Raw genomic sequence first — 12,500 nt, forward strand, 5'->3', positions numbered from 1 at the left:
TTGCTTGTTTCACCTCCTCTCGACTGAGTTTTTCGTTTTTTAACTTTGCTTTTCAATTTAGCTTTTGGCTTTGTTGATGAAAAAGTTGAGTTTCTGTTACATTGAAAGATTGTTATATTTGTTTATTTTAGAAATTAAGTTTCTTATTTCTTACTTATATTTATATTTTAAACTGGGAAGAAAAGTGCGATCTTCGTTACTTGATTCAAAAACATGTTCATAAAATGTTGGTATGAAAAGCAACCGTTTGTATGCATCACATTTTACCTAATCTCATGACAAACAAATTTAATTCTCTCTCTTTCTTTCTCTCCTTTTCACACACACACTAAATATATATATATATATATATATATATATATATATATATATATATATATATATATATATATATATATATATATATATATATATATATATATATATATATATATATATATATATATATATATATATATATATATATATATATATATATATATATACTGAGCAGTGAGTCAGTACTTCAGCTGACATGACATTTGACCATTATAGGTTTTGCCTTAGTAACCTATAAATTCTATAAAGAACAGTACTGGGAACTTAGTAAAGCTGGTATGAATTATAAACATGTCCTTCTTTCTACGAAACACTCACACAACACGTATTAATTTGTAGACTCAACGTGTATGAGTACCTTAGTACAGGTGACCTAGATATTATATAGAATTCCTATTATCTCGGCCACTGAGTACTTTTTCATTGATTCTCTTTTGTTTATATTTATCTGTATATACATATATGTATGTATATATATATACATGTATATATATATTAATTTTTATTTGTTTTTGCAATACTCTCGCCCTCTTACAAACCATTCTCTACAGATTCCCATCCTTACATGACGTACTCTTTGATAGAACGATCTCACCCTACTTAGCACTTCCATTCTCTCCACATTTTCACACCATTTTATGAAACATTTAGAAATCTGCATATTATCCACATTGTCTCAGGATTTATTTTATACGCTGCTAATTCAGTCTTTCTCATTTATCTTTTTAAATATACTCTCTGTATAGCAGTATTTATTTATTCATTCAATCTGTATCTTGTAAAATAGCTATTTTCATATGAGGTGTTTTGTACCCTTGCAATATTTCATATTAAGTGCGTATTATTTTCACTGTTTAAAAGAATGGGCAATTTATTGATTTATTTAGTATGATAATGTTCAGTAACGTGGGATATTGTAGCCCTTTTGTGGAACAAGTTTTAAAGAATTTGCGCGGATAATTTATTACCCCCAAAAAAACAGGAAAAACTGTAACAATAAGGAAATAAAAAAGTTGTAACAATAAAAAAAATACCATTTTTTGTTAGAACCGTATTACTGCTATTATTACAGGAGATACATATCTGCACAAATAATTCATTGTCCCAAAAACGGGAAAAATAAAAAAATATGCAGTGGCATAAAAGCATTCGTACAATTCATGCATACATATGAAAACGATTGCTTAGTAGAATCATATTCATTATTATTATTATTATTATTATTACTGGAGGTACAAATCTGCAGTTAAGTAACTTTACGCATATTTAAAAAAATAAAACCCTGAGTTAGAGTATTATTTGCAAATATACTTGTATAGTTACATGACCGTGGTTTTGTTTTTCCATTTTCAGATTCGTGCTATTATGAGTAATTTTTAATATTATTATTATTATTATTATTATTAGTAGTAGTAGTAGTAGTATTTCTTTTTCTTCTCCTTCTTCGTCGTCTTCTTCTTCTTCTTCATCTTATTATTATTATTATTATTATTATTATTATTATTATTATTATTTTATTTCTTCTTCTTTTTCTTCTTCTTCTTCTCCTTCTTCTTCTTCTTCTTCTTCTTCTTCTTCTTCTTCTTCTTCTTCTTCTTCTTATTATTATTATTATTATTATTATTATTATTATTATTATTATTATTATAAACGACAGTGTCAGAAAGGCTTTAAGAAATAAATCAAAATCTAAATTTCAGTCCCTAAACGAAGCGTTTTCCGAAACCATCAAAGCTCCCCTTTGTTCTTCGCGGACCAATGCAACATACCTGCCACAGCGATTTATCGACGCCCCTTGAAATTTACGCGTTATATCCACGCCGCCATCATTATAAATCATCACAGCAAACCATCAAATAACCTACATCGGCCCCTGCCTGCGGTCATGTTATTAGGACACACGAAAAGTTATTAATTATTAATCACGGCCATTACGGCCACCTCCCCCCTCCCCCCTCTGTTCTCTCTTATCCCAGAAGGGTAATTGGCCTCTTCTGATTACACCTTGACCACCTCCGTCTGAGAGGGGGAGAGAGGGAGAGAAAAAGAGAGGGAGAGAGAGAGAGAGGGGGAACTTTGCTTAGCCTTTGGGTAAATGAGTTGGGCAATATTTAATTATGTCTTCTAGTGATTCTTTTGTATTTTCTCATTTACGTTTTCATCTGTACTTGTGATCGCGCACACATGCATTTTATATATATATATATATATATATATATATATATATATATATATATATATATATATATATATATATATATATATATATATATATATATATATATATATATATATATATATATATATATATATATATACATATACATATATATATATACATAAATAAATGATGCGTTATAACTATTAATAACAAAAGATTTTTGGTTTCTATAGTCAACAGCTACCATTCGCTTTACTTACGTAATCAATATGACATTTTACAGTGTTTTAGCACAAAAATGTCACTGTAAAACAGGATTAGGAATCTTATCTGCACCTTAGGATAAAGCATTTGAGTGACTCAGCAATTATAGTTTTGAACAAGTGTTTGATGCAGCACTCGAATATTTCTGCTGAGTCATTTCCATTACTTCAGTCTTTGTGGGTCATAAGCGAAATTCACTGTGGATTTACAAAAATATATACATACGTACATACATACATATATGCATACACAAATACACACGTATATATATGTATATATATGTATGTAAATAAATATATACACATATATGTATATGCATATGTATGCATATGTATGTATATATATGTATATACATACATACATACATACACTTTCCTTTACCCATGTAACGCATTCGTGATAGCCTCTAATCAACTTACATCATAAATATTTGGGGACTCGAGGGGGGAACATTCCCCCAAGAGGCGACGAAATTGATTGGTTCCACGCGTAAGGTTTCCAGGTAGGCATTCCAATCACGCTTACAGGGATACGGTAGGGGGCGTATGGAATGAGCATTCCACGGAAACAGTTTTTTTTTTATTGGTTTTCTATGTGTGTTTATATTTCCGCGGAATGCTTTTATGGTTAATGTTTTATTTCTTCTTGGAGAGAGTGACCTAACGCTTTCATGGTTAATGTTCTATTTCTTCTTGGAGAGAGTGACCTAACGCTTTCATGGTCAATGTTCTATTTTGTTTTATGGAGAGAGAACTGGTAGATGCAAAAATGACGTTACGGTAATTGTAGTCTGATTGGATACAGAAGACTAGTTTGGTGTGGTTTGTATCTTTTTTGCGTTACTAGTGTGTATTATGTATATTTTGTTTTCATACTTATCAACAGAACTGGTAAATTAATTCATAAATTGACTGTGGTATATATATATATATATATATATATATAAATATAAAGTACACACACATATATATGCATATATATATACAAATACTGTATGTATATATATATATAATATAATATATATATATATATATATATATATATATATATATATATATCCTCTGAGTATATAAATTTAGGAATCTCTCTCTCTCTCTCTCTCTCCCCCCTCTCTCTCTCTCTCACTCAATGTACGCTACCCATCCATTCCCACAAACTAACGACACCATTTCCTAAATGTCGAACGGGCCATCGACTGCAGCCCGCAATCCCAATCCGTTGCTATGGGAAGATATATCCCAAGACGCTCCGTATCAGTAACCTCATTTGGAGACCGACTTACGCCAGGTACCTTATCTTAATAACGGCCCATTGTAATCGATATAGTCTCGTGTGTTCCAGCGAACTCTAACAAGAATGTGGAGCTAATTCGTTAAAACCTGGAGCACTCGACGTGTACGTATTCTCTGTGTGTGTGTTTGTATGTATGTTTTGCGTCATAATGTCTGTCATCTTTGGAGAGAAGGAGAAGAAAAAGGTGTTGAAGTATTCTCAGTGTGTGTGCTTGTGTCTGTGTATGTTTTCTCAGTGTGTGTTTGTGCCTGTGTATGTTTTTATGTGTGCTTTTGCGTCCTACGTCTGTCTGTCTTCTGGACAGTAAAAGGTGTATAATTATTCTGTCTGCCTGTCTGTCTGTGGAGAGAAGAAAAAGGTGTGTACGTATTCTGTGTCTGTGTGTATGTGTTCTTGTGTCCTAGTGTCTGTCTGTCTGTGGAGAGAAGAAGAGTAAACTTGCGTCAAAGCACTTTACCTGGATGAGCGTATGGACTGCGTCGTTTGCGTCTTCCAGGATGGCGCACATCAGAGGCGTCGAGCCGTCCTTGGCTTGCAGGTCTACTTCGGCGCCTCCCTGGAAAGGAAAAGGAAAAATTAAATGATACAGGAAAATTGAAAGAAATGGGAAAATTAAATGAAAAGAAAATTAAATGAAAAACGAAAATCAAATGAAATGGGAAAATTCAATGAAAAAGGAAAATTATACAAAAATGAAAATTTAATGAAAGAGGAAAACTGAGTAAGAAAAAAGGAAAAATTGTAGTGACTCCGCTTCGGGACAATGATTTATGACGCCATGACATCGTGGTCACTTTGTCCTAAGTTTCACCTAAAGGATATAGTATGACAATGGTTGCCGAACAAACAACAAACATGAACTCCTTTAATATGATGATGGAATGCAAACATGCGTGCATACATACATACATGCACAAACACACACATACATACATACATACATACATACATACATACATGTGTGTGCAAAACTACATAAAAAAATAAACCGACTGATATACACGTATGTAAAACTCCCAATTATCATTCATCCGCTCCTCCCCTCAGCTCAGCGTCATGCAAGCAGATAGCTCTCAAGTGCGTTCCGTAGATCACAGACTTAGTGAGCTACAGTACCGTGGTATCAGAGAACGTTTTAGCAAAGAAAAATGACATCGATAAGAAACCAAACAGCTGCGATGAACATGGAATTTCACACAGCTCTGTAGAAATCGATACATTAGACACTCATTTGACTGGGTATGTGTATGCATGTGTGTATTTATGTATGTATGTTCACGCTGAAGGGGTAATTCGAATGACATGCTACCAACCGACTCACTGGTGGGTCGGGAAGTTGGGTAAAAATTCACTGGTATGTTAGGCGGCAGCCTGCCCAGGGAAAACCTCAGGTACAGAAGTACTTAGGTTCCAACTGCTTTTATAACCTGCGTGGGTCAATTGGTATTACCCTGGTCTTTCATTTGAAACACGTGCTCATTAGTTCTATGTCTATGTATGTATGTATGTACAATCCTTCCTGTAAAGGCACCTGCCAATATTGCTTTCACACTCAGACATAAATCCGAGATTATATAATGATACAGACTTATATAAGTAAATACACACTTGCACTTAACGATAGCGAAATTTTAAAGCACTGTTTGGAGAAATTGTGAAATAGAGAATAAAATATCTTTCAAATGTTCTTTGTTTCTGGTTGCGTTCATTTCAAAATCGGAATATTAGAAATATTAAAGGAAAGACATTTTTCATATCTATTCATCATATGTAATCATCCCTAATTATCTGAATTTTGATAAATAGGTTTGAGTTCTATCAGATATGCTAACCTATATTACTCTTTCAGCGAGCATTTTTCTCTTGTCCAATTATATTTATTATTCCTAAATCCGTGCTTCGCGCGTATTAGACACAGAGGGAAGGCGCTTATGATTATGCACGCATTCAGGTTACATGCAGAGAAAGAATATACGTCACAAAACAAAATGCACTCAGTCGATTGCACAGGAAATTCTGGAAACAAAGGAGTCAATGGCGAAAAATTATAATCCTCATTCTTTTACTCAAAAAACGCATTGTATATATATTTTTTAAATGAATCCACCATGGATAATGTTGGCTGGCAATTGTTATAAGCCATAACAAAACGTTTTTAAAAAATAGTTACGTTTAGCGTTCTTTATATTCCCATTCTTTTTATAAAAAAAATGCATGCATACATACTGATAAAGTATGTTTCTAAGATTACCATAACCCTCACGCACACACACACGTATATGTATATATATGTAGATATATGGGAATGTATGTGTGCATGTCTTTGTGTGTGTGTATAGATAAATGAACACAAATACTATCAAAAGACTCAAAACCAAATCCACTTCTAACTTAAGAACACGCCCCAGTTCTTCATTATGACAGTCCGTAATATTCAGTGCAGTCTATCAAAAAAGAAAAAAAAAATCTGATCGCATTCCTGACGTCCTATTGATGCAATTATCATTCGATCAGCTGCTGGCATGGAATTTGTAGAAATCGTTACTCGAAGTGACTGGAAAATCTAGGCTATCCGGAAGGGAATCTGAACGGTAATCAAGCGTGTACTACACACCTTGGCATAGAGAGTGTACACCCACTCATGGTGTATGAAGTGTGATACTAAGCTTCATGATGTATTTATAATGAAGGCTCTTTTTTCATAAAGAAATTAGACGATTTTTTTACCTTACGGAGCAGCACCTTGAGAGTAAGTAAGTGAAATATGGTGTGTTATTCCCGTAGAGTTAATTCAAGGTATTTCATAGAAATAATCTAACGGAAAACCTAATCAATCCTTGGTCTCCTCTCTCTCTCTCTCTCTCTCTCTCTCTCTCTATATATATATATATATATATATATATATATATATATATATATATATATTTATATATATATATATATATATATATATATATATATATATATATATATATATTTATATAAGTGTGCGTGCATAAACTGATTTATAATTATCTATAGAACTGGAAACTTGTTTAAAACATCAACATCAATAACTTGTAATCGTGGAATATATAGATAAAAAGAAATAACCAAAAATATATAAAATATGTAAAACCCGCTCGACAATCAACACAAACCCAGAACCTAGTTTTAACAATTGCACAAGATGACTGCAGCCTTATATCAAACCAGGGGCTGTAATTTACATGCCTGGCGTGGACGTGAGTCACCTTTCTCTTACTCAATGGTTGTGACATTAAAACAGCCTCTGAATACTTCAGGGAATGCGTAAGTTTCAAGGATTTCAAAGGTGGTGAGTTTGTGGGAGATTTCACCAAAAAAATTTTTTTGTTTCGTTAAGTTTCATAGAGTTTAGCCCAAGATTCTTGTGGTTCTTCTGAATTTTATTATTTTTAATTTTCAGCAAGTTCTCGATTCCCGTAAAGGCGTCTGTAATGGGAATTTCTATGGAAAATAACTATTACATTCTAGCATCTTTTAACGATAGACAAATTCTCGACGCTCGTTCAGGCGTCCATAATGGGAATTTATAAGGAAAATATCTATTAAATTCTAGCATTTTTAACTGCCGACAAATTACCGACTCTCGTAAAAGTGTCTGCAATGGAAATTTCTAAGGAAATTAACTATTAAATTCTAGCATTTTTAACTATAGACAAATTCTCGACTCTCGTAAGGGTAGGTATCTGCAATGGGAATTTCTAAGGAAAATACCTATTAAATTCTAGCATTTTTAACTATAGAAAAATTGCCGACCGTCGTGAAGGCGTCTGCAATGGGAATTTCATTTTCTAGCATTTTTAACTATAGACAAATTCTCGACCCTCGTAAAGGCGTCTGCAATGGAAATTTCCAAGGAAAATGACTATTAAATTCTAGCATTTTTAACTATAGACAAATTCTCAACTCTCGCATAGGAGTCTGCAGTGTAAATTTCTAAGGAAAATAACTATCAAATTCAGGTATTTTTGACTTTCAACAAATTCTTGACGCTCGTAAAGGCGTCCGTAATGGAATTTGTAAGGAAAATAATGAAAAAAATCTAGCATTTTTTAACTTTCAACGAATTCTCGACAATCGTGAAGGAGTCTCCAATCCGATTTTCCCATTAAAATAAACAATAAAATCCCCAAAAAAAAAAAACGACGACAGACAAAAAGTAACAGCAAAGTAACAATCGGAGTTTCTTAGGAAAAATAACACCAAGTAACAAGACACGTGCTCAAACTTGATCCATCTCAGGGAACATTCCCAGAAAATGACCTTCGTGTATCGTGTACCGGAGGCGAATAATTGCAACGGCCCGAGATTGATCGATTGCGCTAGTTACTGAAATATACCCTGATTATTTCGCCACCTGGCGGCCGTTTGCGAAAGCTCCAGTCAGAAGAGAGTATTTAGCCCACCTGCATTATAACGATACGTTCATTACAATGGTTCAGATATAGGGAATGTTTAATTATATTGTTTAACTTCCGTATTTGGCCAACTTGCGTGATAATGATACAATGATTATAATGGTTCGGATATATGGAAAGCTTCATTATATTGTTTAACTTCCGTATTTGGCCCACTTTCGTTATAATGATGCACTCATTATGATGGTTCAGATGTACGGAACGTTTAGTTATATTGATTAACTTCCGTATTTGGCCCACTTGCGTTATAATGATATACTCATTATAATGGTTCAGATATATGGAATGTTTAATTATATTGTTTAACTTTCGTATTTGGCCCACTTGCTTTATAATGATGCACTCATTATAATGGTTCAGATACATGGAATGTTTAATAATATGGTCTAACTTCCGTAGTCGGCCCACTTGCGTTATAATGATACACTCATTGTAATGGTTCAGAGATATGGAATGTTTAATTATATTGTTTAACTTTCGTATTTGGCCCACTTGCGTTATAATGATACACTTATTGTAATGGTTCACATATATGGAATGTTGAATCATATTGTTTAGCTTACTATGAGAAATATTATGAATATTATACATCGTAGATTATCTTAGCATAAAGTTTCGAGTTTCTTTGCAATGATAAAAAGTAGATGGTGAGAGTGTTTAGTTCTTTTTATATACGGACATGTATATATGTATGTATATATATATATATATATATATATATATATATATATATATATATATATATATATATATATATATATATATATATATATATATATATATATATATATATATATATATATATATATAGTATATAAACTTCATGCTATAAAACCGTGAGTCATTATTGCTTGTTCTAGGGCATCTCATAGCTTTCAAAGCTTCCACACTTATTTACAGTGTATATTTATAGGCCTATGTATATACACACACATACACATTATACATATACATTCAATATAAATTTATATGTTGTAACCTTCTCCCCCTCCTATCACAAAAACGCGTCCACAACCACGGGGAATAATCTTATTTATGGAAGGTATATATTTCCCGCAATTAGTGTTAATGCGGCAATGAAACACAAGGGTCCCGAGTTTATCGTTGATGATCAGACCATTACCCTGGTGCATTTTTCCTTTAAAATTGGGTACATAATCTCACGTTATGTAAGCAAAGAATTGACTGAAATGGGAGAAAATTATATTACTAGATTTTTTACGAAGGCGTATGATAAAATTCTAATCGTTATGATTCTGTATCTCGATAAATCTACCATGAATATGAATTGATCTAGAATTACAAATTCATACTATAAAAGCTGAATCCTTAAATTAATTAATTTAATAATGAAAATGATAATATACAGTAATTATATCTCTGAAAATCTTGTGTGAATCTCCAGTGATTTACGTTGGAATTTTTTACATGGTTCCAACAGATCAAATTATGTCAATTAGCACATTTATGTATTATGAAGCAGTCATCAAAATAAAGAGAAAAGTCACCAACTATAAACTAAACCTTCCAAAAGATATAATCTCCCAATGGTAACATTTATCTCTTAAGAAACAAAAACAAAAACAAAAAAAGTCTTCCGGTTTACCAGTCAAACGAGAGACTACAGTTCCCCCAACCCCTGGAAGTAAGGTGTTGTGACAAATGCACCTGAATAATTGACTGTCTGGGTGCATGCACCTAGGCACCCAGCACCCTAGAAGAAGTGTCACTGACCTCTGTCGGAAATGACAGAGAGGTGACGGGTTCGACGTTCTAGAGACGACGTGAGTCAGCCAATAAAAATGTGTTTTTGTGTAGCTAACTCTTTATTCGATTCTCGTTTTAGTTGGTAATATTGTTCTCTTTTCTTATTCCTTCCTCGTCTGATCGAAGGATAATGCAGTTATTCTTCGATATTATTGCGTTTTCTTTAAATCATTATTTGAGTCTACATCTTACTTGGTCTGGTAGGCAACTGGAATAGTTCTGTCACTATTACCCAGTTTCGCTCAAATAATGCTGCTATAGTTGCAAGTTATCGATCTAAATTTTCTCTTTATATATACTGAAGCATTTCCCTTGCATACGAGTATTCATACTGATGAAAGGATCATGTAGTCATACAGATGTTCATGTATATGCATCCATATTAGTTTTATGTATACAAATACCTCATCTAACGTTCTTTCACGAATCAAATGAAGGTTTTTCTGAGCCAACTTACTTTTGCTTGATTCTTTTATTGGTCTAGCTTTGTAATGCACGCGGACATTTTCAATGATACTTGTATTGCAAAAAACAAAATGCAATCACCTTTTATTAGTGACATATTAGTGAAAAACATACAAACATAATGATGCTGATGAGCAACATAACGAATATATAGATGAAAACAGTGGCATAAATGTTCATAAGTATTATTACACTAATAACAAGGTCATTATTGATAGCAAACTGGTCCATTACTACTACTACTGCTACTACTACTACTACTACTTATGTTAAACTATAAAAATATCCAGAAACAGGTATATGATTCAGAAAATTATGCTGATACATCCTAAAATTCGTTAAAGTATTTGCTTTTCATTCAAGATAGCCACAAAAATGTAGAATCACCTAAATCATAATCTATTCCAGACAATTTTTTCACCTTGCGTGTACTTTCTTAGAATACTTCTGAAACATATTATTCATGAATTCCTTGTTCAGGTTGGTCTTTTGTTACGTCATTCAACTACTAATGCTTTTACCTGAATATGACGATAAACAACAAATAAAACAGGTAAAAATGCGCCTAAGTTTCTTCAGCGCAATCGAGCTTTTTGTACAGGGTATAATCAAGGCCACCGAAAGCAGATCTATCTTTAGGTGGTCTCGGTATAATGTTGTATGAGCCGCGGCCCATGAAACTTTAACCACAGCCCGGTGGTGGTATATCCTATATCGTTGCCAGATCAACAATAATGGCTAACTTTAACCTTAAATAAAATTAAAACTACTGAGGCTCGAGGGCTGCAATCTGGTATGTTTGATGATTGGAGGGTGGATGATCAACATAACAATTTGCAGCCCTCTAGCCTCAGCAGTTTTTAAGATCTGAGGGAGGGCAGAATAAAGTGCAGACGGACAGGCAAAGCCAGCACTATAGTTTTCTTTTAGAGAAAAAATAAAAAAAACTAATTTCTGAAAGCAAATTGATTGCATCTTAGATTCAGCAAAATTACGAACCAATTCTTCATGAATGACAAGGTACCATTTACCATGAATGACCTATTATAGAAACCACCTCCCCAACAATAAATTACCTGAAGGAGAAGAACTTACCCTGGTGAGGACAGAGACACACTCCGGACTGTCACGTAGGGCAGCCCAGTGAAGGGCGCTTCTGCCTTCGTCGTCTACGAGTTTTGGATTTGCTGAGGCCTGAGGGGAAATGAGAAATAAGGGTAAATAACAGCTGTATGAGAGAGAGAGAGAGAGAGAGAGAGAGAGAGAGAGAGAGAGAGAGAGAGAGAGAGAGAGAGAGAGAGAGAGAGAGAGAGAGATAAATAACAGTCAATAACAGCAGAGAGTGTGTGTGTGTGTAAAAGAAAGAGAGAGAGAGAGAGAGAGAGAGAGAGAGAGAGAGAGAGAGAGAGAGAGAGAGAGAGAGAGAGAGAGAGAGAGAGAACAATGGATAATAGCTTTGTGTGTGTATGTGTGTGAGAGAGAGATAATAGTCAATAATAGCTCTGTGTGTGTGTGTGTGTGTGTGTGTGTGTGTGTGTGTGTGCGCATGAGAGAGAGAGAGAGAGAGAGAGAGAGAGAGAGAGAGAGAGAGAGAGAGAGAGAGAGAGAGAGAGAGAGAGAATGATTTGATTTATGAAGGCTATAAACCCAGCATGGGGCCACTTTCATCCATTCGGTGCTCAAGACAGTGAAAGGAGGGAGATGGAGTTGCTATACAGGAGAGAGAGAGAGAGAGAGAGAGGAAAGTGTCTGTGAATTCACGCAAAAAAGTAATTATGAAGATATATAAA

General features: G+C 33.7%; 1 protein-coding gene across 2 annotated transcripts in view; it reads right to left on the minus strand.

The window, feature by feature from the left end:
* LOC136852427 (ankycorbin-like) overlaps nt 1–12,500 on the minus strand; it is a 59,545-nt gene that overhangs the window by 22,044 nt on the left and 25,001 nt on the right. For both annotated transcript variants that reach the window (XM_067127054.1, XM_067127053.1), the window contains exons 4-5: nt 11,806–11,904; nt 4,494–4,592 (exon numbers count right to left, since the gene is read on the minus strand). In XM_067127054.1, coding sequence (XP_066983155.1) covers nt 4,494–4,592; nt 11,806–11,904 — 198 coding nt within the window. The remainder of the gene's footprint in view (nt 1–4,493; nt 4,593–11,805; nt 11,905–12,500) is intronic.

Source organism: Macrobrachium rosenbergii, chromosome 25, assembly GCF_040412425.1.
Source record: "Macrobrachium rosenbergii isolate ZJJX-2024 chromosome 25, ASM4041242v1, whole genome shotgun sequence".
Classification (NCBI taxonomy): Eukaryota; Metazoa; Arthropoda; class Malacostraca; order Decapoda; family Palaemonidae; genus Macrobrachium; species Macrobrachium rosenbergii.